Raw genomic sequence first — 25,162 nt, 5'->3', positions numbered from 1 at the left:
GTTACGACGGTTCATTGCAAGGACGTCTTAATTAATATACACACAGCTAGTTAGCCTTCTAAAAGGCTGATGAAAAGAGAAACTTAGTCATAACTGACGCGAGAACTGGAGTAACTAGTACGATGCCTAGCATTCGTTGTCAGCGACGTCGCTGTGGCTACAGCTATTCCTCACTTACTTGTTTTTGTTTGGAATTATTACCTTCCAGTTTCGCTAGTATCTCGCCGTAAACGGTAGTCATCTGCAATACAGAAACAGCGACTATAATCCGCGTCTGCACCGCCAGAATCGTACGTGTGTTTCATAATTAGCTTTGTTCGTAGTGAGACGCTGCAAGAATCCCATGCTCAGACTGCACCATTGTTCAGCTTCTTTGTGCATTCCTCGACTACCCCCACAAAAAAAAGATTCTCGATGCCAACACGTTACGTACGGCTGACCTGTGCAGAACAATTCCGCAATTCCACGATTTTGTCAGCAGCCACACCTTCTCCATTTCGGGATAACTGCTCCCAAAGGCGTCATTCTCGAGGAGTTCGAGCATCAGTTGACAGTGCTTCATTGCTCGAGCCCGCTCTTCTTCGTCATCAGAGGGAAGAAGCAACTGCGTCAAACTGTGAATCGCTTTACTGGGACAAAATCAAGACATGAGTACCTCCAGCCCCCAAACAGCTAGTGCAATTTACCTTAGCTTTTCTACGTCAGGAGTGCAATCTTCTCCATACATAGCGACCGCCTCTTCCAGTGCGTTTATCGCAATGCCCCTATAGCAATCAGACTCGTCGATAGCCAAGGCAGCCACTGTCTCGAGCGTCTTCGGTTCAAATCCCGGCAGCTTTCGAATTTGGGAAACTAGCTCGCTAAGCTCGTCTGGCGAGAATTTCAATCGACATTTGGCCTCGAATTCGTACAGACCAAGAAGAATTTCAACGCTGCTAGATGGCCTGCGTCCTATAGTATACATTGAGTGATAATATATAGACAGATCAGCATCGCACTTTGGTCGTCGGATGCAGGTATTTGTCGACACTTGTCGATGTACATCAATGCATCTGACAACTTCTGTGCCTTGAAATTTAGTGCACGTTGTAAAGAGTCTGACGAAAGTCAGCACCACTAGCTTGACGTACCGCATCGTCTTCGCAATTTCTTGCTAGGTGCAGTGCCGAAGCGGTGGCGATTAGAAGACTCGTCTTTTGGAGTAGTAGTTTCTGAGGATCCTCGAGGCACAATTCGCTCAGCTACGACACCTCGGAGTCAGAAAACGCTGAACGCCGCAATCGACTCGCCCTGACCTTATAGCAAGCAACGAAAAAATCGTGCAGCTCTTCAGAAGCATCGCCGCATTCTTGGCCGACGTTCCAAGCTATTGTCTAATATACGCATCTCGTGTATCGCAGATACGCCGCTACGTACCCATTTTCATAAACCAGCAAACTTCACTGTGAAGTTCCTCAGGAAGCTCGCCATCAACACAAGTTCCAACGAGTTTTTGAAGAGCTAGTCACATGAAAAAAGAGTGTATTGTTGCCACGTTCTTTCTAATACTGTACCGGTATTGATGTAATATAAAACAGCACCAAGAATGCTGCCAAAAAAACACCGTAAAGAGCTCTTCTATCTTAGAAGAAAAATACAGTGGAAGTACCTTCTGTTTTTTATTTCTGAAGCGTCCGTTAACTTCAATCGAACGAGACACCTTTGTTTGCAGTAGAATAGAATTTAATGACTTTCATTGCATTGATTTACCTGAGGCTCGTCAAAGCTTGCCTAACGCTAGGTGTGTACTGAACAAGATGCTCGAGAGCCTTCTCTGCTACTTCTCTGTTGTTTTTCTGAGAGAATTCGCAAGTAAGTACGGTTTCTCTTCTAAGTACGAGGAATTTGTTTTACTTCAAATGCCATTTGAGCAGCCAAACTAATCATTCCTAGAGCTTCGTTTTGGTCAACATCAGCTTCAGCCGAGCTTTCAAGAGTTCTGCCCATTGACAACAAACAGTCGGACGCTACGTTGTCAAAAAAAATTGCCATCATAGCGCTTTTAAAATTCCCACCGACGCCACTACCTGTAGTGGAATCATTTTCCAGCAGAGCAATTTTGAACTTGAAATATTGTGTGAAGAGATGATTCTTGTCGCACTTTTCTGCCTCCAATATCGCCTCCTTTGCCTACAATAGCAAAGAAAAGTGACGCTTCAATTCGCCACTGCAAGCGCACTTCAAACCCGTTCAACGTCTCTCTCCATAAGAAAGCACGAGCACCTGTTTCTCTTAATTAAAAAAAAACCAACAACAGAGCGTAGCACAACGTCGAATGCTCACACAAAGGCATCGTTTACCTGAAGCCTTCCAGCATTTGAACTATAACGTTCATCGCCTATCAACAAGCCTAAGGAATAGTTGAACCATATCAACGCTTCCCCGTAGCGTTCTGACTGCAAAAAGAACTCCAATGATATTTTATTACAGCGCGAGACGAGAGTACTGTACGTCAAAATCTTTTTCAGCACGTTGCCAAAGAAGACGATGGATGCTTTTCCTATGGCCGACGTCCAGTGCATCACCACGGGTTTGCTCTTGGAAAAAATACATTTTTCACATCACACCTGCCAAGACCGACCCATTACCCATTATCGCTTCCTCTATTAGACAGCCGGCTTCTTGGGTTTTGTTATGCTTCAGTAGAAGTTCCTAAATTTAAATAAAGAACAAATTCAACAACGCGTAGAAGTGTACTGACTAAATGGAATATCCTAATGCTGTTGAGCTCTGATTGCTGCCGAAATCGAGTGCCAAGCTGCCGCAGACCAGAAAATGCCAAATCGAGTCTATGCAAGGAATTATACAGAACCATTCAACAGTTTTAGGCGTATATATATATATATACAGTGGGGTCAGAAAGTTTTCGGCACATTTAAGATTAACATAGTTTATACCTTGACGATACAATCTGTACACTACTAGCCCCCAAACACTGTTTAGTGCCGAAAAACACGTTTAGAAACCCTTGGTGCCCGGTACGCCTTTGTTTCAACTAGTAAAAAGGACAGGCTTTTTTACACTAACTGCAGTCAGGTGTTTTAAAAGCGATTTTACTAACTACTAGTATAAACAAAGTTGTCCCTATTATATCAGATACGTGGTCCTGGGGGTTTTGCTGATACGAACTATACGTATATTTACATATACTTTCCGAGTAAAGAAACTCATCAGATCGCACATGCATGATCTGAGTAAATTTGGATGGTGCCGAAAACTTTCTGACCCCACTGTATATATATATGCAGTATCATTTCAAATGTTCTGAACATAATTGCGTTGCAAACGCTACTGCTTCGTTGTTGCGACCGCGATTTACTCTATGGATGATCAAAACGTGAATTACAGTCAGTGAAAAGCGAACTTTCAACTGGGGCCCCCTTTGAGAGCTCAGAGACGCGTTCTTTGACCGTTAAACGTTCAAAAAATGCGTCTCCGCTTACAAAGGAAATTTTAAAATAAATAAAAGATAGCGACACCTGACACAAACCTCACGGAAGACGGTGCTATGGAGGTTTATCCGGTATCAGAGTGCCTCACAGGAGTAGGGGACTTGAGACTAGGAAGTCAAGTGAGGAAATTTGACCAGCCACCGGGCCATGATGGTCAACACCTTGGGGAGAGTTTCCAACTCCCTTCTATCCTAGCCAACAAGCTCTTTCTCCTGCTTCTGATAAGTATATGAAAATGCTGGGTATATATACAGCCACGCGACTGGGATCACGCGACTGCAGCTATTCACCGAAAAAAGTGCGTCGTTTGAATCGAGAACTCGGCCATCGGCCGCAAATTCATTTCTGACTGTGAAACCGAACACGATTTTGTTCCAAATCGATCAGCGAACGCGAAAGAACGACAGCAAACGTTGATTACGAACGAAAGGCACGCCCTGTCACGCTACATGACGTCAATCGTGACGCAGTACGCGCGTCGCGCTGCGAAATCCCTTTATACGAGAAGTAGTCGCGAAGAATTGACCGCGAAGTGCATTGTGGGTCTATTCTAGAGACATTCAGTCGCTATTTGAACGCGAAAAGCGAGCGCATACGCGGTGACGGCAATACGCTTGGTCAGCAAAATCAAAGTGCGATATCCGCTCTTTACAACGGGCAGTTGAACGTGCGCTACACTTAGAGGACTCAACAATGAATGAAAAGGAGAGGGGAATTGTTCTAACGTTTTCTACCATACTGTATTGCACACTGAATATAAGGCATGCAGGGATGTTGGGCTTCGCACAAAGTTTGTTTCTTCTTACCGTTGATTTTCAATAGCCACCTGTATGGTACTGATTCCGAGGCTGATATCAAGATCAGGATGTCTAATTGTGTCTTCAAAAGCTACAAGTACAAAGAATAGAAGTCCCTCGTAGAACACCAATGCTCATATGTACCCGTCTGTATTCTACTGTCGTGAATGTTGCACTGCATGAGTATTTTCGCTTTCATGTGATACCCAGCGGGGTGCGAGTGCTCCTATGATGCTAAGTAGTAGAACGTGTCAATGAAGAATATCATCACCGTACGGCGTTTGCCAATCCTAAGATGTACAGTAGTCGAAGACTGCATGATAAGTAGAGTTGCCTTAATTACCAGCTGCGTTGAGAGCTTTCTGCCAATGCTCTTTGGGATTCCATTCCATGTAGGCGTTCGAAAGGAGACGAAGAGTCTTTGCCTGTCTCTTTTTCTCGCCCTTTGTCCCAGTGACGGACGACTTCAGTTTTCCCAGTTCGTGACTTTCACTGAGAAAGGCAAGAAGATGAGACCACATTTCTCTATAAGAACACGCTTACCCAAGCCAAAATACCGACTGCTCAAAGAGATTTCTTTGAAACGTGTCGACACCTAAATTGTAGCAGACCAAACAGAGACACACCGACTTGACACATAAAAAGAAAATTATATACGCATCACATCAACTAGCCGGTGCATGACATGTACTTCGTTAGGCCTCTTTGACAGCATGTCTTTACATTTGGAATAGTATTCCAATGCCTTCTCGTGATTCGCAAGAGCCACTAACTAAACTCCTATGCTCACTTTTCAAGCACAGTGGAAGAATCCCCCCTACTGCTTCGATTCGAAAGCAGGTGACCCGAAACAGCGTCCCGTCGACGTCCGCTTCGTGGGAACTCCTTGGCACCGATTTTGCATTCAATTCTTCCAGTCTTTTCAGACACTAATGAGAGAGAAATAGAGAAAGAGATAAAGGTCACACTTTCCAACGTACTTGGTCAGCCAAATCCAAGGCATTGTCAGCCATAGCTGGATTACCAGCATCTTAAGAGAAGCACAGTACGCTACGTGAGCATAGATAGGAACACTCTTTCTACCGAGCCAAGCTCTGCCAGTTTTCATCGTCATCTAAATATCAAAGAAAATATTCACCACAAGAAGTTAATAGGTATATCTATTATAATACACGAAAGACGTATCCTCTCTTTCAATTACAGTAATTAGATCTCGCTTTTGCGGTAGATCTAGTTTTTAATTTTTTTAGTTTACCGTCAAATGTTTTTTCAAGACGGCTCGAGAAGCATCTCCTGCGGCGGCGGCGAGCGCCAAACTGCAAGCGACATGCCTCACTAGTCGAAAGAGAAAGGCTCTGCGCTGTTCTTTTCAGTCTCTCGGTCTCTCACGTCTGGCGTTTAGGAATGTCGCGCTTCCCGCCTTCGTTTTGAGGGCTACGGCTCGATTCCACAGATGAATGGCGCTGGCGTTCAGCTTCGACGCCCATTCGGAGTTCAAGTGAGTGGGCATCCCTTCGCTCGCTTGAAGAACGTCGTCGACTAGCGACGAGAGTCGCGAGTCGCTCGAATCCGCTTGAATTTCAGTCACAAGAGCTGTCAAGGTCCCAAAACTGTCGCACGGTTATACCTTAAGGATCTAGTGTACTTTCAATGCGGGAAATGACCGGTGGCACAGAGTTGTGGACGTTTTCCATCGAGAATAGAGTGTTTTGACACCTTCGTACGCCCGCGCGTGCTCTGTTGATCGACACGTGCATACGTTCGCATAGTCCGCATACGTGTACTCACAGACTCATCACAGACTCATCACAGACTCATCACAGACAGACAAGTAATAATCATCATTCTCTAGTCTATTTAGGAGTATCTATCAAGTCAAAGATCATCTGACTTGTACTGGAAAGGACCCCGTTGACGCTTCATCAGGACATAAATGACTAAAGCACCGATAACAATTCCACTCACCAGCATAGCAACTGATACGCCAGCCATGATACCAGCGCTGTAGCGCTGAGAGGAACCAGAACCTGGTCTTTGGGAAGTTGGAATTTGAGACAAAGTGGATGGTCTAGGCCTTGTCGCCGGAGGAGACGGAGAAGCGGAAGATGTAGACGGTGGTCCAGGCTGACTCGTGTTCGGAGAAGCGGAAGATGTAGACGGTGGTCCAGGCTGACTCGTTGTTGGAAAGAAAAACGGGCTGGTGATAAAGGAACGGCGCACAACGGAAAAGGTATCGTTCCCAAAAGATATCTTTACTCCTTGACGACTGTTGATCGCCGTTTTCAAGTTGGCCACAGCAGCATCGATGGAATCTCCCGTGTCTTGGTACGTGGGAACACCCGGTTTGTCAAGAACGGTACATTGAACTATAGTCATTTTGTTGTCTTCGTTGTTTTGAATGGCCTATACTGACAATTTCAGAGAATATCACAGTATGTGATCTGGTTCTTATTACCTGGACGTTTGTCAGTCTTGATTGATGAACTTTGGCAAATGAATAAAGACTTGAAACAACGCTGCTTTTGAATTCCTCCAAGTTCTTTGTGACATTGCCGTACGGAACTTGCACAAGAAACCAAACCGTCTTGAAACGCTTATAGCAATTAAGCAGATTAATCTGCGGTTTCGGTGGAGAGAAGTTCACATCAAAGAGATTAACAAAACGATGAAAATTGAATCCAGTCGTACGCTTTGGGTACGTTTCCATTAGAACCGGCACCTGATATTCAGGAGGAGTGTCTGGAAAGAGTCTATATGCAAGAGACGGTTTTGAGAATGATATTTCAAAGACCATTGTAAAGTTCCCATGGCCTCTCTCCTCCTGCCAGACGTCGCAGATGACGTTGTTAACAGTACGCGTTCCAATGTACGTGACGTTGTTGGAAAATCCCCACATTTCTCGAATCGTTCTGAGGCTCAGGTGAGATGGTTCGGATTCGGACGGAACAGTCCAGAAATGCTCTATAGGATAATGCTTGTAGGTCAAGGACGAAATGTTGACAACCAGACAGTCAGACGTATTGGCAAACACGTACGCCAAACCTAGGTTTAAGTCCTGATAAACCGAATGGACTCCGGGCAAACGATTACGCCGACCGCCGCGACCACGAAATCCATCCATAAACATAATCTCTCCCTTTGGATCAAAAAATTCCTAAAAAAGAAATATTCGAGATTTATCATTCTTCAAACCTATATAGATCTTACGTTGTGGTAGGAGATGCTCCTGTTCGTAATGAACTCGTAACGCGCTGAAAATCTGTCAGGCACTGGCGGCAAATATTTTGCCGGTCGACTTCCAGAGCAAAATGTTCCCGGCGGAATTTGAAAAACAGTCGGATCTGGCGAGCCGGCTTCGAAATTAATGAAATCGTACGAATGTTTGAAATAGTGCGGCGGAAGTGGACTCCCGCTCGCGTTCCGACCTCGTGACGGATCGACGCCTTCGACGACGACGCGCAACGGTCGGGCGTACGGCGACGACCAATTCGCCGAAGAGAAGTACCAGTCGACGCTCATATTCCCGCCGAGGCTCGTGTTCGCGCACGCGCTCCATCGATAGGCATCGATGCCGCGCACTTGCGCGGTGCCAGCGTACACTTCGCCGTACTGGCGTCCGAAGTGGAGAAAATCAGCGACACCTCGAATGTGAGCCGTACCGTTCACGAAGACGGGAGCGAATGGGTTAAACGGCGCGTTGGGGCTGATCGTGTGCGCCGTGCAGACGTTCGACGTCGATCCAGGGACTCTAGACTTGTTTATCTGAAAGTATTGCATGTCGGCGAAAGTGTAGATGAGAGTTCGATCGGCGCCGCGGGCTCCCGAAATGTCCAAACGTCCGCGATCGTTGGGACCGTCGTAGTATTCGACGACGTTCACCGTGTATCCGCGATTCTCGATGTTTCCTTCCACTTCCGTGGTAAAGTGGTCGGGAAGTTGCGGCAACGCCGGCGGATTTGGACTCGGATTGGGCAGAACGCAGACGAATGCTTCGCAGGTGGCTAAAGTCAGAAATGTCGCCGCAACGAGGCGACGCAACGCCATGGCTCTTTTTCCGCAGTCCGCAGTCACGAGCTTTAGGGACACGTGACAGGATAAATTGTGGATGTTTTATTATCAGCAAAAAAACACAACGAAAAAATAGCAACGCAAAAAAACATCTGGTCTTATAAATCAGTCTACCTCAATCAGTCTACCTGAGTCTTGTAATTCATTTGAAACTCGCCCCTTCGCTTCATAACAAAGTAAAGAACGACTGCACCAATGAGAGCTCCAACGACCACCATCGCGATAGCGATACCGGCGACAACTCCGCCACTGTAGCCGCTGCTCAATTGGGAGCTTCCAGGCGATCGACTAAACGATTGTGCCAATGACGTGTAGGCGTCACCTCCATAGGTGATCCTCAAACCCGAGCCACTATTGATGGTGTCCCTAAGTTTTCCCATTGCCGCATCGAGAGCAGGACCGGTGTCTTTGTAGGTGGGCACAGACAGCTTGCCTAAGATAGTGCCTTCTACTACGATGTTTCCATTGTCATCGTTGCTTGGGAGAATCTACACAGAGAGTCAGCTAGTAATTTTAGTTCCAAAGTACATTAGTTCCCATATATTACGTGTACGCCAGCCACTCTTGATCGATAGACTCCCGCTGATGACGATATCGAAGCGACCATGGCGTCTTCAAAATCCTCTATACTCTGAGCTATTTTGCTATATGCTCCCTGCACCTGAAACCAAAACGTTGCGGATTCTTGGTAGCAAGGAAGTAGATTGATTTTCGGACTTGATGGCGACATATCGAATTCGTACACATTCGTGTGACTTCGAAATTCCCAAGGCTTCTTTTGACCAGGCGGCTTACCTATAAGACTCTTAGAGTAGAATTCCACTCTGACGGGAACCTGATGTTCGACCAGCGTCTTGTGAGAAAGTCTGTATCCAAGTGAAGGCTTAGAAAATGATAGTTCATAGATTGATGCATTGCCAATGTCGCTTCTCTCCTCTTGCCACACGTCGCACAGAACGTCGTTGACGGTCCGCGTTCCCACGTAGCTCACGTTGGCTCCCGGTAAAAAGCCCCACAGTTCTCTGACAGGTCGAAGTTGAAGATGGGAAGGATTGTCAGGCGCCTGAGTCGCCAAATAACGTTCCCTCGGAAACTGATCCAGCGTCTTTGACGTGAGGTTTGACACGAGACACGTTGACGAATTCATAAAAGTGTATGAAACGCCCAATTCAAGGTCTTGATACACCGCATATGTCCCATACTGGCTATTAAATCCTTTGACGTAGAACTTCTGCGACGCAGTATCAAAGTACTCCTATCAAGAAACGCTTATCAGTGACAGTAGGACACCGTACTTATGCCTAACCTGAGCATGAGTAATTTCCTGACCAGCAAAACTCTGGAACCGCACTGAAAAACTGTTCGGCACATTTGGCAGATTTCTCGCCACCTTACCGCCGTCGCAAAAAATTCCCTTCGGTATCTGAAACAAGCTCGAATCGGGCTGTCCCACTGCGAACACAGTAAAGTCGTAATAATGCTTAAAATAATGAAGCACGCTGAAATTCGCCATCCTCGTCTGCGGATCAAACATCGGATTGACGCCCTCGATGACGGCACGCAACGGCTGTCCCACGGCAGTCGTCGTCCAATTGGCCGAAGCGAAATACCAGTCGATCGTCATATTTCCGCCGAACGTCGTATTCATGCACGAGCGCCAGCGATCGGCCGCGATGCCGCGCACCGCGACGTCGCGACCCATGTACGTCTCGCCGAATTGTTTGCCAAATCGAAAGAGATCGGCGGCGCCTCGAATGTGAGCGTTGCCCTGGGCGTCGATTGAGGGTCGGAACGGGTTGAAGCGATTCGTTGCCGAGATCGTCTGCGCTTTGCACGTGCTGTCCGTGTTGTTGATGCGAAAGGATTGCATGTCAGCGAACGTGTAGATGATCGTCGAGCCGCCGAACGAGCGTCCGTTTCTGAGACGCGGTCCCGATATTTCGAGGCGTCCGCGATTTTCTGGCTCGTCGTAGTATTCTACGACGTCGACGGTGTAGCCGCGATTGACGATGTTCGCTTCGATGCGCGCCGTGAATCGATTGGGCAGATCGGGAAGAGGCGGCGAGTTGGGAGCCGGCCTCGGCGCGGAGCAGATGAACGGCTCAGCCGACTGGGCTGCAGCAGTACAAGCGATCGCGAGAAGACACCACAAACCCACCATGTGTGTCGCAGCAAGTGTTTCACGTGATCTGTAAGCCCCGTGACGGCGGACGCAGTCACGCACCAGAGCAACCAATAAGACTTCGTTGATGCATGCACAGAGCTACCACAACGTCTGATGCAATATGACATAAAAAGAATAAATAATCTTTCAAAACGAAATTTCTGAAGTTCGTCAAGTTGTTCCGCCTTTCTTCTTTCTTACGACGGTTGCATGAAGTTTTTTGACTAAAGGAAAGGGGCCAGTCACGCACGCAGGAAATCAATAAATAGTGCATGCAAACGCACGTGTCCCAACTCCTTCGTAATCAGGGAAGCGGCCTGGATCATACGCTTGAATCGCCGATCGAAGAAGAACATCTGCACTTTCAAGGCAATCTTTCACTATATAGCAGGATGCAAGAAGACAAGTTCCTGTAACTCAATAATTATACCATTTCAGTACTCAACAGCATGAACACCTGTTAGCCCTTCATAATTCAGCGAAATTCCCAATTGCTCTTGATGATCAAGAAGACAACTCTTCAACACATATATCGCTTCGTCAAATTCGTTTGCTTGCATAAGTATTTGGGCCAACTCCAGCAATTCTAAATAATATTTGCAGACTCTACATAACATCTAAGTAGACATCATTACTGTGTGCAGCTGTTGATTCGACTCCTATGCGATCCCTATAGCGACGACCAAGCTCATTTAAGTTAAGAAGAGCTTCGCTCTTTTGACCAATCTTCAGCTGTGACTTACCAAGGAAAAGTAAGCCTGAGAAAACAAACTGTCGTAAAAAATCTACAGCCAATTAATTTACTTTGGATAAGTTCACGCGCTGTTCTATTTGAATGTGGGAACGATTTTGCAACAGACACACAGTGACGAAGATGATCAACAGCTTCGGTGAAGTTACCAACGGTGTAGAGACTTTCCCCGTAGGCCATGCCATCTGCAAGGGCAAAACATACACTGCTATACCTGCATTCTGCATTACAAGAATGCGCACATTCAATTGCTAGCCAATGCTCGGGATGATAAAGAGCTCTCACAGACGGTAAACCGTGTGTGAGAAAGTTATACCCGGTTTCATTCTGACCAGTTAGTTTGCAGCAAATGAAGGCTCCCAGGCAGGCTGCATTTACACTAGTAAAAGCATATTCAATAAAAAGTTATTACAATACTTGAAATAATTTCTTCATGTTGATTAGGTTGGCTTGGAGTTTGAATTAGTTGAAGAGCTTGGCTGAAAAGTGAAAGCGCCTCTCCGTAATTTTCTTCGTCTGTTTTGCAATGGGCAATGGAAGCTAGACCTGTGTGCACACAGTCACCAAGAATGTCACGCACCCACGTTCACTCGTACATTCAGCTATTTTGTCAGCATCAGTGAAATCAAAAGCGAGTGAGAGAACTTTGTCTATAAGTGCCGTATACTTTTCCAGTTGACAACTTTTCCAGTACGTCTGAGCCAGAACTTTGTATGCTAAAAGGACAAATGATTATTAGTAAAGACAGCAACAGCCTTACCCGAAATTGGATTTTCAACGGAGACGGCAACAAGACTTTGCAAAATTGCTTCTGCCTCCTGGAAAAGAGACAGGTTTCCACAAGCAGACGCCCACTTCCGCAAATCTATTTTTACAAAACAAATTATGCACCAAAGTAGTCAAATTTTCTCGACACCTTCTGAAAGCAACCTGATTTCGGCGACTGGCAGAGTTTCTGCCCAAGAGTTCCCAAATGCTAGTCTGTAGAACTTCTCAGTTTCAACAACATTTCCTAGATCGTGAGCAGCATTTGCTAAATGAAGGTAATCTGTAGAGAGAAAATATCTCAATTCCATGACAACAAATAGTGGCTACGTACATGGCCGTAACGTTGCAGCTTCAGTTTCAACAGATCTATTCAACTTTCGTTGTATATTGCTGACAACCATTAAACTGAATTTATTCAGGACAGTCGAATGACCTAACTTTTGAGCCAAATTCAAAACGGTATCAATAATTTTCAAATTGCAGTCAGGAACCATCCCCAGAAGTAGCATCTTTTCAGCCACAGAGTAGAAATGAGAAGAAATGGTGACAGCCGTATCTATTGTACTACGATGTAGCACTCCGAGAAGAACACGTCCGGTGGTTATTGCAACATATTCAAGTAGTTCCCGATTGTGCCTCAAACGATGAAACATGCTTTGATGAACGAGGTGATGCATGTCGTAGCAAACTGGACCATTTGTATTTTCGTCCTTTTGTATCAGAGAAGACTTTTTCAAAGCTGCTAAGCCTTTAACAAGCTTCCAAGGTTTTGAGATTCCGTGGGCAAAAGATAAAAATTCTTTCATCACTTCCTGAGGAATTGCTCTTGGGGCGACGACAGAGCAGCAACAGAGTAGAGAAAATCCCTCCGGAGATGTCGCTTCGACGGCCGTAAGATCCATTTCCCAAGTCAGAAAAGCGTGCTGCGTGGTATCGAGTTTACTTACAGCAAACAATAGCGACTGTTTGTCGAAGGAGTTAATGTCAATAGTTTCAGTATGAACCTTTTTCAGATCCGTCGGATGTCTAATGCCATTTCGTCGCAGCTCGTCATTTAGATGAGACAGGCGAAAGTAACGAAGAAATTTTCCCAGATCCAAGGAAGCGGCGTCTAACTGTTTTTCTTCAGCGAGCAACTTTTCCCAGTACATCTCGAAAGTCATCTCATGCAACTGAACAAAAGCGCCCGCGTGACACAACGCTATAGGCAGTCCTTCAACGGGCGCAAGAACCGCAATATTTCTCGCTGCTTCGAGTTCTTCAAGCGACAGTGCCTCTTCTTTTTTGCCTGACAGGCCAATAAGAGCCGCAACGGCGCTTCTTTCGTCGAGTGCCTCGAGTCTTATAACACTGGCATCTTCCCTTGCAAAAAGACTGTGAGATTGGGTCACTCGAGTCGTTACAATGACGTGGCACGATATGGAAAAGTGGGGTATGCACTCGACAATATCGTCGAGACAATCAGCGTTGTCAAATAAGATGAGTGACCTCGGGTTTTGTTGAACGTATCGATAAAAACGACTAAAACTTTCCCTGACGTTCTTACCCGCTTGACAATTTCTATTTCCTAATTCGCCCGTTTGACGAAGCTAAAAACAAAAATCAAAGACATGCGGTTCTAATTGGACAAGTGGGTACGCATTCTTGCAGAGATGCTTCAAGTGACGCAAAAGACTGAGCGTCCAAATAAAACACACCGCTCTGATACGAATTTGCATAAAGAGACGCATATCGTAGAGCGAGACGCGTTTTTCCCACTCCACCGACTCCACAGATGTACTACAAAACGAGAGAAAAGTGCCCGATTATTAACACGATATGCTCACTTCACCTGTACTCTATGAGAAATAGGAAGAACCCGACTTTCTGCTTTACCGCAGGTTGCACCAAAGAAATGCTCACCCAACGTCTTCAATTCTCCCTCACGACCGTAAAAGCCTTGATTATCCAAAGCAAGATCTGAGAAATCTAACCCCAATATCTATGACAACTGACAATGTACAACAAGTTCTATTTCTTACAACTTTGACGCTTCTCTTTATCTTGAGCTGTTTTGCTTTCTTCTGCATTTGCTGCCTGCTGACTTCCTTTTATTTCTCCAAGTACAAAACGCATTTTTTCGAGCGATGCTTGTTTCCCTTTCATGCATTCTTGCATAACAGCCAACGCCTTGTAGGTTTCACCAAATTCGTCAAAATCGTCACTGATTGACTTGAGTTCTTTTCTTGAAATTCCAAAACGAAGTCCAAGTGGTTGCCAATACCGACCGATTTCTTGGCAAGCGAAACGGTAGAGCACGTCTTCTTCAAAGTCAGTATCTAAGAAAGCGTTAGACAATGATTCAAAAATGAAGTCTTAATTAAAAACTTGCCACAGTAATTTGATAAGCACGAAGCGATTGGGCTGTTTCTTTTAGATTGATCCAGTTCCGATTTCACATCTAACAAATGGCGCAAACGTACATCACCTTTCTGACAGCCCACAACAATTCGCCAAAGTAATAGTGCACATGTGCCTGCTAAGGAAACTTCCAAACTTATCTAATAGTGCGTACACTCAGTCGCTGTACCAGAAGAACTAACGTTTCCAATATCTGACGTCGCTGCAATATTTTTATGATGATGCTTCCATATCGCTCGAAGAAGCTGTTCTATTTCCCCTGATTGGAGGGTACTCAAACCTTTAGCTGAAATATCTATTTAGATAAAATAACATCATTTCTACCTATATACACGTTTACGCGACAGCAGGTGTTTTCTTCGAGGACCAGGTTCAATTTCAGAAAGCAAATTTGGCCTATTTCCAAACTTTTCAGCTATCTCCTCGTCAGAAAGTTCTATAAACGCAAAATTGTAGTCAATTGGATAGATTTTAGAGTGAACGTTCACCAAAGCTCGACGCTAAACTGTCTCGCCAAACGTTCGGATTGATCAGTCGTAAAGCTGAAGAGAACGTCTCAAAGTACTGCTTCCGTTGGCTGTTCCTTGCAGACATCGTCTCGTAAATCATCCTAATGACATGTTCTCCTCCATCTGCGGCTCGATCGAATTCCCCGATGGGAAACCCTTTCAGCTCCATCTCCTCTAAGACATCGTTTAAAGCAATCTCACTATCTAAAGTGCAGCAGGCGAATGCAAAGACAAGCCACTGCTCTCTCGTACGCTGTTCACTCATTTTCGGTCGCATACGGGAATTCTGAGCTACACAAAACAAAGGAAATCAGTCTGTCGAGTTCATTTGAAGATAACGCCTTCGCTTGGTAGCAATGGTAGCGCCTACGAGAGCCCCTATGAGAGCTCCTACGACAACCATTGCAATAGCGACCCCGGCGACAATTCCGCCACTGTAGCCGCTACTTGAACTTCCAAACGATTGAGTGAACGACTGTGCCAATGACTCATACGCGTTCCTTCCATACGCAATCCTCAAACCTGAGCCACTATTGATGATATCCCTAAGATTCCCCATGGCCACATCGAGAGCAGGACCGGTGTCTTTATAGGTGGGCACAGACGGCTTGTCTAAGATAGTGCCTTCTACTACGATGCTCCCATGGTCATCGTTGCTTGGGAGAATCTGCACAGAGAGTCGTCTATTAGTTTCAAAGTATAGTAGTTTCATATGCATTACATGTAGGCCAGCCACTCTTGATTGATGGACTCCCGCTGATGACGATATTGAAGCAGCCACCGCATCTTCAAAATCCTTTATATTCTGAGCTATTTTTCTATATGCTCCCTGCACCTGAAACCAAAACGTTGCGGATTCTTGGTAGCAAGGAAGTAGATTGATTTTCGGACTTGATGGTGACATATCGAATTCGTACACATTCGTGTGACTTCGAAATTCCCAAGGCTTCTTTTGACCAGGCGGCTTACCTATAAGACTCTTAGAGTAGAATTCCATTCTGACGGGAACCTGATGTTCGACCAACGTCTTGTGAGAAAGTCTGTATCCAAGTGAAGGCTTTGAAAATGATACTTCGTAGATTGTCGCATTGCCAGTGTCGCTTCTCTCCTCTTGCCACACGTCGCACAGAACGTCGTTGACGGTCCGCGTTCCCACGTAGCTCACGTTGGCTCCCGGTAAAAAGCCCCACAGTTCTCTGACAGGTCGAAGTTGAAGATGGGAAGGATTGTCAGGCGCCTGAGTCGCCAAATAACGTTCCCTCGGAAACTCGTCCAGCGTCTTTGACGTGAGGTTTGACACGAGACACGTTGACGAATTCATAAAAGTGTATGAAACGCCCAATTCAAGGTCTTGATACACCGCATATGTCCCATACTGGCTATTAAATCCTTTGACGTAGAACTTCTGCGACGCAGTATCAAAGTACTCCTATCAAAAAACGTTTACAGTACAGTACAGTGTAGTTATGCCTAACGGCCCTAACCTGAACATGACTAATTTGTTGGCCAGCAAAACTCTGAAACCGCACCGAAAAACTCTTCGGAATAATGGGCAAATTTCTCGCCACCTTACCACCGTCGCAAAAAATTCCCTTCGGTATCTGAAAGAAATCCAAATCAGGCTGTCCCACCCTAAATTCCGTGAACTCATAATAGTTCTTAAAACTGTGCAGCACACTCGAATTCGCCATCCCCGTCTTAGGATTAAAATAATCAAACATCGGATTGACACCCTCGACGACGGCAAGCAAAGGCTGTCCCGCGGCAGTCGTCGTCCAATTGGCCGAAACAAAATACCAGTCAACGGTCATATTGCCGCCGGACAGCGTCTCACCGCACGAGCGCCAATGATCGGCCATGATACCACGCACGACTTCGCGACCCATGTACGTCTCGCCGAATTGTTTGCCAAATCGAAAGAGATCGGCGGCGCCGCGAATGTGAGCGTTGCTCTGCTTGTCGAATGTGGGCCCAAAAGCGCGAAAGCGATCCGTCGACGAGATTTCGTGCGCCGTGCACGTGTTGTCGGTAGTGTTGATTCGGAAGTATTGCAAGTCGGCGAACGTGTAGAAGACCGTCGATCCGGCGAGCGAGCGCCCGTAGCCGAATTGGGGTCCTGACGTGTCGAGGCGTCCGCGATTGTTCGGCTCGTCGTAGTATTCAACGACTTCGATGGTGTAGCCGCGATTGACGATGTTCGCTTCTACGCGCGCGACGAATTGATTGGGCAGATCGGGAAGAGGCGGCGAGTTGGGAGCCGGCTTCGGCGCGGTGCAGATAAACGGCTCGGCCGACTGGATCGCTGCAGTAGTACAGACAGACGCGAGAAGAAGCCAGAACGACATCTGGAGAGTCATCTGTTGTGTGTGGGTGTGTAATGTACGTCACGGTGCTGGTTTTTTTTGCGATGTCACGTGTCACGGGTGTAATGACTGGCCTATCACAGATACCAGCATCTAAATGGACGAATTGTTTTCCCTAATCAGTTAGCTCTAGTGTAGGACAGGCCTAAGCAGACGTACGGTCCTCGAAAAGAACTACATATTTACAGCTAGTACTATATGTAGGTGTTTGTTCAGCGTTACGATAGAACTAGTGTGTGAACAGCCATTAGTATACACGAAAGAGAGACAAGCCAATGGAGTCGCGTTCCGATGACCGACGCTATACACGAGGAAAACTGCAAATTGGGCGACGAAGTCGCCAAACAAAAGGCTGTACCTTTGTAGAAAGCGCCCAAAAAGCCTTTCTTCTCCTTGAAGAACAGTTCCCGCAGACGGGGAACGCGGCTGAAGTAGGCACAGGTGCATATGAGAAGTAGAATTGCCGTCAAAACGCCGTCAAACGAATAAACTATACAAACGATCGTCGAAAATATGCTCAAAGACGACGCTTTCTCACTCAAACGGACCGTTTGCCATCGATTAGATTCCCAGCAGCGCGCGCTACGGTAGAGAAGCCATAAGAGAAATCAATACATAACTCAATCCGATCAATTCTATAATGATTCCATTCATTTAGCAAAATACGAAGTAGTTGGGATATCCTCTAATTAACTAAGTACGGTGTGTCTTTGATAAACATTCCTACGCTGCTCAGCAACCCCTTCTCGCCAGTGCTGCTGGTGACTGCGAATTCTAGCCCATCCCTTTGCCGCAAGCTAAAGAGACGAAACTCTATATAAAGAATACTTTTGAGCAGATGTTCTTTCATACCCCATTAGGATTCGTTCTCAATGATTTGCTGCCCAAACATTCAGAAACAATGAGAAAGATCATGTACAACACAAGTGCTCCAAGGCCGACAAGTATCATAATAATGATAACCTGAATATTATTATATCATGAGTCTCGATGCAGAGGTTCCTACGTCTGCTCTAACTGACCTCAATAAAAACGACGCTAAGAGTCTCGTATTTGCAATCGCACAATAAGCAGTCGGTCGCGTTCTGTACCGAGACGACCTCGGGGCACTTGCTGGATATGATTCGATGCGTACAACAGAAGAGTCAAAAAGTTGCCTCTTAGTGCTCACCATTGGGAAGGATTTTCGATCGTTTTCACCCAAACGGTCTTGTTGTATCGTTGAGACAAGTCGAGTTGTCTCGAACAGATGCAACGACAGCGCATTCTCGCCTAGAGAGCAAGCGACCTTACTACGGGGCCTCACCCACATAAAGTCGAGCAGAAATTACGTCAGATAGCGAGACGACAAGGTTAAACGCAAAAAGAACGCCGAAGACGCTAACGCCGCCGAAACCCAGTGACATTTTTTCCTCAACTTACTTGGCAGCTATACGGGACATCAGCATATATACCACATACCATAGATTCTACCAGTTATCGAAAATCTCTTTCAAAGTGTCTTTATCAAGATTTAGTAATTCGTTTAGGGCACTAACACCTTGCCATCCTTTCTGCAGGAGTTCGTTTCTGCAGGATTCGTTCTGTTCATCTCTGTAGACATAAAAAATTTCTCTGACATTGTACCTACACTTTTCGTAAGTATATTTTATTTAAGGTGTTTAAAACAACCTCATTTTTCTCTGAAGCTTCTCGGTTGGCAATTTGGAACAAACGCGTAAACACGCCCGAAACAACCGAACGACATCCCGATTGCTCATCAGATCTATGCAAAGTCGTTCTCCTATTCCATAAAACAAAAGAGATAGCAGAGATGGCAGATAAAACAGAGATGAAACAGATGAAACAAAACTCGTAGCGCGCGCGCTGAGCTGCCTCTCCTTCTGTGACGTAGAAGAAGGAGGATACCGTCTCACGTGCAACCGAGTGTGTTTGTAGCGACCGGCACACGGTCTCCTCGACTTTCCCCATATTCATTCACTAATCAAGTTCGTTTTAAAAGAAGTAACTCGCGTCCGCCGCGCGCATATCAAAAAGTTCATTCACTCAATCAATGATTCATTTGCCCATTCATATATTCACCTTTGATCAAAAATTTTTGTTTACAGGTACAATGCCGAACAGCGGAATGCTCATTCACAGTCTATACAACGCCGAACAAAGCGCGGGAGCGGCACTCTGGCTTCCGCCGCGTCCAACTCGATGCGGCTACGAGACGCCGCGAAGCAAATCGGCAAACTCGCTCATCGCCGCCTTTTCTCGTCACCTCGACCCAAAGGAAAAAGTCGACGCTGCCTATCGCGAGGCGAGACGCTCGGGAAAAGTCAATCGATCGACCAAAATCGCCTATCTGGGAACGATTGAATGGACGGGTGCCGCCGGCGCCGCTCAAAAAACATGGGGGCGGCAGCTAAGTGGTTCGGGGGCATCGAAGCAGCCGTTTATCCCGTACGTGCAGAGCAACGACATACGGTCGGGTAGCAACTCGACGGCACCTTTCTTCACTATGCAAAAGCCGACGTGCGGCTACTTTTTCTCTCAGCTGACCGACAATCGAAAGAAGAAGATTGGTATACCGGCAACGAATTTGGTTCTGTGGAGATGACAGTTGGCATTCTCGTCGTGTCGTTTTTTTTGTGTCTTTCTATGAACCGAACTTCGTATAACCCAGTGCATATTTCAATAGAGAGTCTTGTGCTGTACGCAGGCAGACACGCGTTGTGACCATATGACACTTCCTTCCAGGGGCAGTCAACTAAAGTGTATATATCTTTACGATTGCTGATGCTCTCGTTCGCTTTGAATCTGGGCTAGCTTGCTCGCTAGCGTCGTGCCGAAGCTGTCGCGATACATGGGACTGATTCGATTCAGCAGCGAATAGACTGTTTCGAAGTATTGCGACGCTTCGGGAGGAATCTCGCTGATGTCGAACGCCTTTCCGACGACCTATACATTGGAGCGTTAGACTTGAGCTCGAGGGACGACGTTGGACGAACCCGATAGCCTTTGGTCGACAATTCGACGCAGTAGGTTTCCTTCTCTCGCGTTACGAGATTCAAATAAGTGACGGACTCGTTCGATGGAAGCTCTTTGGATATTTCCACGCGTTCGACAGCAAAGCCGATCTCTTTAAGAACCTGATTGGCTTCGAAGCTGATCGCTTCCTTGGCGCTGGGCTCCGGTATTGCTGGATCTGCTTCGGCCATCTTTACCTCGGTATGTTTACATGTCACGTGCACAAGTCATTAGATACACTTCTGTACTGTACACTATTCTTTATTGCGAAGCTGTACTCGAATTTATTAGCTATCCAAAAAGATCAGTTCTCAGTTCTCAGTTTTTAAAATGTCGCGACCCGTGCGAGTGAATGTTGACTTACAGTGAAATACCCAGACACGTCCACAATACTTACCATGCTGCTACGACAACTACTAAATAGCTATACCATGCTTCAGTAGGACTAATCATTCACAAGGTTGTAGATCTTATATTTAACGCCGTCATCCGAAGCTGACACTTCAAACATGCAGGCGAGACACAGCAACGTTTCCCGCGTCTCTCGATTTGTGATCACCTGCCATGTGCCAGTGCAAAAATCTCAGCAAAAACGGGTCAGAATTTTGGTTACTCACCTGCAAGATAGTAAAATTCTCTAATACGCTATTCATCATGTATTTCTCTGGCAAATGCCTCAGCTTGTGAATAAAATTGACCATGTATTCGCACATAGGCGAGCGAAGAATTCGAAACATGTAGCGACCGTTTTCATATCGACCATAGCCAGTCTATACAACACAGGAACGCGTACGTGTCAGTACGTGTATTACCCACTACACTATTTTCTCACCTCCACTTTCTCTACCACTTGCTGTCCAAAAGAGCAGACTTTCGTCGAACAAATGATAGTGAAATCTTCATTCGATTCAAAGCTGGTTGTCACGCCGTAAAAGCTCTGTGAGTCGTCATGCACCAGCATGTCAACATCTCCCTATATTCATAATAAAAAGGTACGGCCCCTCAATATTAAAATCTGAATGCCCCGATGCTTCATTTTACCCAAAATTTGACTAAAAAGAAAGCACTGTTTGGACCCTTTTCATACAGATCCTTCAGGCCACCCTTTTTGTCTGGAAACTTGTCACTGAAGTCATGTATGCTCATTGCCTAAATAGAATGTGTTCTCTAATAAGAAACGGTAGAAACTTGACGTACCCCTTCCAGCACTACATCGTCTGCCGGGTCAAAATGAATAAAAGAATGTTTCTCTGTCTAGAGACCTATGTCAGATGTAGATCTCGGATAGCATAGGAGGTCCTACTCGCGAATCCTCTCTTGGAACTTCTACAAATGCGTCAAATTCAACCAGTTTCAACCTTGGCATCACCAAAGCTGATTTTGCCAAGGCATTCGTCATGGCCCGAGGCTTGGCGTTGTCTCCTGGAGACGTAGCAGGCAGCATCCGCTGACAAAATTAATTGAAAAAAAAGGCAATTAATCACTCAGGACAGTTCCTACATTTTGCACTGGAGAATTGCCCCTAGATCCATGAGATGGGACCCCGGCCTGCTGCATTTGCTGTTGCTGCTGTTGCTGTTGCTGTTGCTGTTGCTGTTGCTGTTGCTGTTGCTGTTGCTGCATTTGAGCAGGTGAAGGAACCATTGCAGCATTGGCAAGATGAGACGGCGACGGCATTGCACCGAGTCCGCCAGAAGATCCTGTAGACGAAACCACGCCCATGGCCATCATTCCGCCAGGATAACCCATCATGCCAGGATTAGCACCAAAGCCAGGATGAGGACCCCACATCTAGAAAAAAAGGAACTGGTCATCGAAGAATTACCTATCTAAGAAAATAAAGTGTAAGTACCGGCCGAATTTCCTGCTTGGTCATTCCCGAATTGAGATCACCTGTTTTTCAATTAATTAATTAAATACAACGAGAGTCGCTCCGCTGAGACTTTCTCCCTACCCATTTGCATGCCAGGAAACGGCGACATGTTAAACGGCGATCCGAATTTATTCTGCAGCGCCGACGCGGACACGATCTGAGCCGAAGACATAGAGGCGAGCCCTTGTAGGGCTTGCTCTTTCGTCGCCTGATCCTTAGGAACGCATTGAACCAAAGGCGCGAAGACGGCTACGCGTGCGCGCGAACCTGGACTTTGAATTTCGCTTGAATTTCGCGCGATTTCTTTCGCGCCAGGACCTGTATGTGGCTGGATACCTAAAAGAGGCGCGCGCAAACGATGAAGAGAAATGCAAAAATAGAAACAAAATCAAATTAGACGAACGGTCTCGATCAAAGAGAAAAGTTCTTCCCGCGCAATCTATCCTCTCACCTGCTTTCGAGTTCTCGTCTTTCCCGTACGCAATTTAATGTATCGCGCAATCAATTCGTTACGACCTTATGAGGAAAGAGAGAAAGAGATAGAGGGGGGACCACGATCCGCGATCTCATCTCGCGCCTCGAAGGCGTTGACATAGGCCACTTACCGTACATTTTCCCTTCGTCGGACAATATTATCTTTCGACGGCCACAAGGCGGATAGATGGCGAGCGCTTCCTGAAACGCTTGTTCGATGTCCGGCGCCCAGACGCCTTCGGCTGACGAATCTTCGTTTCCCGGGCCGCTGCCGTCGTCGCCGTTTCCGGCCGCTTCGTGCGACGGTTGAGACGTCGTCGATTGTGCCATCGGCAGCGTAGGCGGCGGCTTACCGGCAGCGGCAGCGGCGCCGGACGGACCTGGCGAATCGTTCGAGGACGAGTCTCCCCAGGCGGTTGTTGCCATCGACGTTGGGCTGGAGAAGCAGCATTGTGACGCGAGCGCGCGCGCTTGGTTCTTTTTGGGCCACCGCGCGCGGGGACCCCCTTTCCCTTTCTCGCGCCTTGTTTAGGGGGAAGTCGTTGTCGCGCGCGTGCACGCAACGACGTCAGCTACGTTAGACTTGTGTGAAGTGAATGGAATGGCAGGATAAGAATGTGAAGTATCCGTAGCGGATCGCCGACAGGAAAGGCGCTCGCGGGGCGATTCGACTCGACGAGCGCAACGCGACGCGTTCGACGCGATGCGCGCGTCGAATATACGGCCTACCGAGACGCCGGTGTGGGCGAATTCGTCGCAATGCCCCCGTTCGATTCGAGAAGAAAGGAATGCCAAAAAGGCGGATTGGAATGTCCTGTGCGTGGGGGTGCAAGACACTCCGAGCTCTCGCCTGAACAACGTAACGCTTTGTAACGTCATCGGGATCGACCAATCAGCGCTACCTAAGCCAATAGCCCGACCGCGTCGCCACGCAACGTTCGCTAATTAGACAGAAGCCGCCAACACGTCTCATGCACGTGGGCATACAATAATTTATAAGACAATAATTTATTTATTAATTAAGTCATTGTGCTGTTCGTCTCTGTGCTGCCTTTTGTCTCTTCGTCGCTGAAAAGATTAGGGAACTTGAAGGTGCCTTCAGCCTAAACTCACTGTTTTTTACTTGAGCACTTGATTGACATTCCATCTTCTTACCAAAGATACGTAGGCAATTTTTACATCGGTTTTTTTATATGTTTTGCCTGGCTTTCCTGGAACTCGCTTAGTTTTTCCTAAAATTTGCTCAAGAATTGCTCAAAAAGCCTGCTGAAACGAACGCACCTAACTGTATTCTTGTGTTCACTTTTGCAACTTTTATACCATAAATACTCTCCAGGTAATTTTTCACATCAAGCTTGGTCATTCTAAAGAGAGAGAAGTCGAACAATAGAAGCTGGTCGAGTCAGAACTCTCTTACTGCAGCGGTACGTGAAACATGACCTCGTCATCTGAAAGTTCCTTGCCTGGACGCACCATTTTGATGTACCAGTTGGGCAGAAAGATCCGTGCTTGCTGTTGCAAGGCGACACATCTTCGGAACGCCATCGGAAATAAAAACGCCCGGATGGTTCTCGTGCAAATTTTGCGATGGCTCGTGAGCGATACTTATATCGCTCTTTTATTTACACTTGCCACCGTTCTAGTTGCATCCATTATCATTTGGCGTAACCTCCAGTCGGCGAGGTCCCAAAGGGAGGAAACCGACAATTACATTCCGAATCTACCGATACCCGAAGACGTCGATCACGTCCCATTGGTGTACACGCGCCACAGCGTCGACGAAATGCGACGACGCGCCAAAGACTTCTACGCGCTCATGCAAAAACGTCGAACGGTGCGTTTCTTCAGCGACGAAGACGTCCCCGTCGACGTCGTCGACGAAATCGTCCGAACGGCGGGCACGTCGCCGAGCGGCGCTCACAAGCAACCGTGGACGTTCGTCGTCGTTCGCAATCGCGAAACGAAGCGTCGCATACGAGAAATCGTCGAACGCGAAGAGGAAATCAACTACGCGAGACGAATGGGATCGGCTTGGGTGGACGCTCTCAAGCCGCTTCAGACGACGTGGGAGAAACCGTACCTCGAAACGGCGCCTTGCGTTGTGCTCGTCTTCAAGCAAGTCTACGGTCTGGAGTCGAGTGGGGCTCGTCAGAATTTCTATTATCAAGAGATCAGCGTTAGCATTGCGTGCGGTTTTCTAATTGCTGCCATACATAACGCTGGTCTTGTTACTGTGACGCACACGCCGCTTAATGCCGGTGGAGCGCTCAGGGACCTGTTGGATCGTCCGCCTAATGAGAAATTGCTCATGATGCTGCCAATTGGTTATCCGGCCGATGATGCTACCGTGCCTGATTTGGAAAGAAAGGAATTGGAAGAAATATTAGTTAGAATCGACTGATTTTATCACAGAAAATATTGCTTTTTTTGCCTTTTTTCTTTGCGGCGGAGCGTAGGCGTGCCGTGTTCTTCCCCACTCGCGCTATTGG

The 25,162-nt window shown here is 46.6% G+C and overlaps 9 protein-coding genes across 13 annotated transcripts; 1 reads left to right on the top strand and 8 right to left on the bottom strand.

The window, feature by feature from the left end:
* Positions 1-10: 10 nt before the first annotated feature.
* LOC136193340 (testis-expressed protein 11-like) lies at positions 11-6,045 on the bottom strand. Its single transcript, XM_065982224.1, has 30 exons — positions 5,934-6,045; positions 5,678-5,881; positions 5,544-5,623; positions 5,372-5,402; positions 5,269-5,318; positions 5,110-5,217; positions 4,980-5,060; positions 4,832-4,917; positions 4,632-4,780; positions 4,565-4,578; positions 4,433-4,514; positions 4,298-4,379; positions 2,741-2,828; positions 2,628-2,691; positions 2,491-2,576; positions 2,340-2,435; positions 2,226-2,270; positions 2,067-2,169; positions 1,894-2,006; positions 1,750-1,835; positions 1,649-1,699; positions 1,554-1,588; positions 1,417-1,500; positions 1,296-1,366; positions 1,131-1,241; positions 999-1,068; positions 687-951; positions 441-629; positions 295-388; positions 11-241 (listed from the first exon to the last, which is right to left on the bottom strand). The coding sequence occupies exons 1-30, from the start codon at positions 6,043-6,045 to the stop codon at positions 164-166; spliced, it is 2,808 nt and encodes a 935-aa protein (XP_065838296.1). The 3' UTR covers positions 11-163.
* Positions 6,035-8,364, bottom strand: LOC136193342 (uncharacterized). Its single transcript, XM_065982227.1, has 3 exons — positions 7,496-8,364; positions 6,744-7,442; positions 6,035-6,691 (listed from the first exon to the last, which is right to left on the bottom strand). Exons 1-3 carry the CDS (start codon positions 8,330-8,332, stop codon positions 6,164-6,166), a joined length of 2,064 nt encoding a protein of 687 aa, XP_065838299.1. The 5' UTR covers positions 8,333-8,364; the 3' UTR covers positions 6,035-6,163.
* Positions 8,365-8,383: 19 nt separating this feature from the next.
* LOC136193343 (uncharacterized) lies at positions 8,384-10,531 on the bottom strand. The gene is made up of 3 exons (XM_065982228.1): positions 9,663-10,531; positions 8,904-9,611; positions 8,384-8,844 (listed from the first exon to the last, which is right to left on the bottom strand). The coding sequence occupies exons 1-3, from the start codon at positions 10,515-10,517 to the stop codon at positions 8,476-8,478; spliced, it is 1,932 nt and encodes a 643-aa protein (XP_065838300.1). The 5' UTR covers positions 10,518-10,531; the 3' UTR covers positions 8,384-8,475.
* Positions 10,532-10,577: 46 nt separating this feature from the next.
* Positions 10,578-15,224, bottom strand: LOC136192602 (uncharacterized). Of its 2 annotated transcripts, none has more exons than XM_065981244.1 (18): positions 14,928-15,224; positions 14,780-14,875; positions 14,609-14,725; positions 14,411-14,557; positions 14,061-14,357; positions 13,871-14,007; positions 13,678-13,818; positions 12,371-13,628; positions 12,188-12,319; positions 12,032-12,136; positions 11,868-11,987; positions 11,689-11,817; positions 11,514-11,639; positions 11,325-11,456; positions 11,156-11,278; positions 10,978-11,106; positions 10,805-10,930; positions 10,578-10,744 (listed from the first exon to the last, which is right to left on the bottom strand). In XM_065981244.1, exons 1-18 carry the CDS (start codon positions 15,211-15,213, stop codon positions 10,692-10,694), a joined length of 3,654 nt encoding a protein of 1,217 aa, XP_065837316.1. In that variant the 5' UTR covers positions 15,214-15,224; the 3' UTR covers positions 10,578-10,691. The 2 variants fall into 2 exon arrangements, with proteins under 2 accessions (XP_065837316.1, XP_065837317.1); XM_065981245.1 differs by having other exon boundaries at positions 14,411-14,554.
* On the bottom strand, positions 15,224-17,527 carry LOC136192604 (uncharacterized). The gene is made up of 3 exons (XM_065981246.1): positions 16,433-17,527; positions 15,670-16,377; positions 15,224-15,615 (listed from the first exon to the last, which is right to left on the bottom strand). Exons 1-3 carry the CDS (start codon positions 17,303-17,305, stop codon positions 15,259-15,261), a joined length of 1,938 nt encoding a protein of 645 aa, XP_065837318.1. The 5' UTR covers positions 17,306-17,527; the 3' UTR covers positions 15,224-15,258.
* Positions 17,528-17,918: 391 nt separating this feature from the next.
* Positions 17,919-19,335, bottom strand: LOC136192605 (proton-transporting V-type ATPase complex assembly regulator TMEM9-like). 4 transcript variants are annotated; one of them, XM_065981248.1, is made up of 7 exons: positions 18,983-19,335; positions 18,785-18,937; positions 18,643-18,740; positions 18,483-18,583; positions 18,334-18,424; positions 18,164-18,274; positions 17,919-18,108 (listed from the first exon to the last, which is right to left on the bottom strand). In XM_065981248.1, exons 3-7 carry the CDS (start codon positions 18,715-18,717, stop codon positions 18,001-18,003), a joined length of 486 nt encoding a protein of 161 aa, XP_065837320.1. In that variant the 5' UTR covers positions 18,718-18,740; positions 18,785-18,937; positions 18,983-19,335; the 3' UTR covers positions 17,919-18,000. The 4 variants fall into 4 exon arrangements, with proteins under 4 accessions (XP_065837320.1, XP_065837323.1, XP_065837319.1 ...); XM_065981251.1 differs by having other exon boundaries at positions 18,785-18,904; XM_065981247.1 differs by having other exon boundaries at positions 18,643-18,937.
* Positions 19,336-19,555: 220 nt separating this feature from the next.
* On the bottom strand, positions 19,556-20,532 carry LOC136192606 (GSK3B-interacting protein-like). The gene is made up of 2 exons (XM_065981252.1): positions 20,308-20,532; positions 19,556-20,257 (listed from the first exon to the last, which is right to left on the bottom strand). Exons 1-2 carry the CDS (start codon positions 20,515-20,517, stop codon positions 20,084-20,086), a joined length of 384 nt encoding a protein of 127 aa, XP_065837324.1. The 5' UTR covers positions 20,518-20,532; the 3' UTR covers positions 19,556-20,083.
* A 42-nt stretch (positions 20,533-20,574) lies between these two features.
* Positions 20,575-23,519, bottom strand: LOC136193306 (transcriptional enhancer factor TEF-1-like). The gene is made up of 13 exons (XM_065982169.1): positions 23,403-23,519; positions 22,805-23,109; positions 22,651-22,715; positions 22,467-22,535; positions 22,281-22,413; positions 22,179-22,219; positions 21,827-22,117; positions 21,630-21,773; positions 21,524-21,580; positions 21,368-21,475; positions 21,159-21,299; positions 20,944-21,096; positions 20,575-20,885 (listed from the first exon to the last, which is right to left on the bottom strand). The coding sequence occupies exons 2-13, from the start codon at positions 23,097-23,099 to the stop codon at positions 20,772-20,774; spliced, it is 1,611 nt and encodes a 536-aa protein (XP_065838241.1). The 5' UTR covers positions 23,100-23,109; positions 23,403-23,519; the 3' UTR covers positions 20,575-20,771.
* A 712-nt stretch (positions 23,520-24,231) lies between these two features.
* LOC136193310 (iodotyrosine deiodinase-like) lies at positions 24,232-25,158 on the top strand. Its single transcript, XM_065982175.1, has one exon. The coding sequence runs from the start codon at positions 24,238-24,240 to the stop codon at positions 25,072-25,074; it is 837 nt and encodes a 278-aa protein (XP_065838247.1). The 5' UTR covers positions 24,232-24,237; the 3' UTR covers positions 25,075-25,158.
* Positions 25,159-25,162: the final 4 nt, after the last annotated feature.

The sequence above is a fragment of the Oscarella lobularis genome, chromosome 11 (assembly GCF_947507565.1).
Source record: "Oscarella lobularis chromosome 11, ooOscLobu1.1, whole genome shotgun sequence".
NCBI lineage: Eukaryota > Metazoa > Porifera > Homoscleromorpha > Homosclerophorida > Oscarellidae > Oscarella > Oscarella lobularis.
The sequence above is the reverse complement of the archived record's forward strand: the minus strand, read 5'-3'. Positions and strand labels throughout refer to the sequence as shown.

Bases quoted from the DNA above. Each gene is read 5' to 3' on its own strand.
- LOC136193342 (XM_065982227.1), bottom strand. From the start codon at position 8,332: ATGGCGTTGCGTCGCCTCGTTGCGGCGACATTTCTGACTTTAGCCACC. The intron at 7,443-7,495 runs GTAAGATCTATA...TTTCTTTTTTAG, and splicing joins GGAGCATCTCCTACCACAAC to GAATTTTTTGATCCAAAGGG. The intron at 6,692-6,743 runs GTAATAAGAACC...TTGTCAGTATAG, and splicing joins CAAGACTGACAAACGTCCAG to GCCATTCAAAACAACGAAGA.
- LOC136193340 (XM_065982224.1), bottom strand. From the start codon at position 6,045: ATGCACGTGTCGATCAACAGAGCACGCGCGGGCGTACGAAGGTGTCAA. The intron at 1,589-1,648 runs GTACTTCCACTG...TTTTTTTGGCAG, and splicing joins TCAGAAATAAAAAACAGAAG to CATTCTTGGTGCTGTTTTAT. The intron at 630-686 runs GTAAATTGCACT...ATTTTGTCCCAG, and splicing joins CCTGACGTAGAAAAGCTAAG to TAAAGCGATTCACAGTTTGA.
- LOC136193343 (XM_065982228.1), bottom strand. From the start codon at position 10,517: ATGGTGGGTTTGTGGTGTCTTCTCGCGATCGCTTGTACTGCTGCAGCC. The intron at 9,612-9,662 runs GTTAGGCATAAG...GTTTCTTGATAG, and splicing joins AGGAAATTACTCATGCTCAG to GAGTACTTTGATACTGCGTC. The intron at 8,845-8,903 runs GTAATATATGGG...CTCTCTGTGTAG, and splicing joins CAAGAGTGGCTGGCGTACAC to ATTCTCCCAAGCAACGATGA.
- LOC136192606 (XM_065981252.1), bottom strand. From the start codon at position 20,517: ATGGCCGAAGCAGATCCAGCAATACCGGAGCCCAGCGCCAAGGAAGCG. The intron at 20,258-20,307 runs GTTCGTCCAACG...TCCAATGTATAG, and splicing joins TGTCGACCAAAGGCTATCGG to GTCGTCGGAAAGGCGTTCGA.
- LOC136193310 (XM_065982175.1), top strand. From the start codon at position 24,238: ATGGTTCTCGTGCAAATTTTGCGATGGCTCGTGAGCGATACTTATATC.
- LOC136193306 (XM_065982169.1), bottom strand. From the start codon at position 23,099: ATGGCAACAACCGCCTGGGGAGACTCGTCCTCGAACGATTCGCCAGGT. The intron at 22,220-22,280 runs GTAGGGAGAAAG...ATTGAAAAACAG, and splicing joins GTTTCCTGGCATGCAAATGG to GTGATCTCAATTCGGGAATG. The intron at 21,097-21,158 runs GTGAGAAAATAG...TGTGTTGTATAG, and splicing joins AAGTGGTAGAGAAAGTGGAG to ACTGGCTATGGTCGATATGA.
- LOC136192605 (XM_065981247.1), bottom strand. From the start codon at position 18,717: ATGTCACTGGGTTTCGGCGGCGTTAGCGTCTTCGGCGTTCTTTTTGCG. The intron at 18,584-18,642 runs GTAATTTCTGCT...CTTGCTCTCTAG, and splicing joins TTGTCGTCTCGCTATCTGAC to GCGAGAATGCGCTGTCGTTG. The intron at 18,109-18,163 runs GTATGAAAGAAC...TCGTCTCTTTAG, and splicing joins TGAGAACGAATCCTAATGGG to CTTGCGGCAAAGGGATGGGC.
- LOC136192604 (XM_065981246.1), bottom strand. From the start codon at position 17,305: ATGACTCTCCAGATGTCGTTCTGGCTTCTTCTCGCGTCTGTCTGTACT. The intron at 16,378-16,432 runs GTTAGGGCCGTT...GTTTTTTGATAG, and splicing joins AACAAATTAGTCATGTTCAG to GAGTACTTTGATACTGCGTC. The intron at 15,616-15,669 runs GTAATGCATATG...CTCTCTGTGCAG, and splicing joins CAAGAGTGGCTGGCCTACAT to ATTCTCCCAAGCAACGATGA.
- LOC136192602 (XM_065981244.1), bottom strand. From the start codon at position 15,213: ATGAGTGAACAGCGTACGAGAGAGCAGTGGCTTGTCTTTGCATTCGCC. The intron at 14,358-14,410 runs GCAAGTTTTTAA...ACGCTTTCTTAG, and splicing joins GTGCTTATCAAATTACTGTG to ATACTGACTTTGAAGAAGAC. The intron at 11,107-11,155 runs GTAATGATGTCT...AATATTATTTAG, and splicing joins CGAATCAACAGCTGCACACA to AATTGCTGGAGTTGGCCCAA.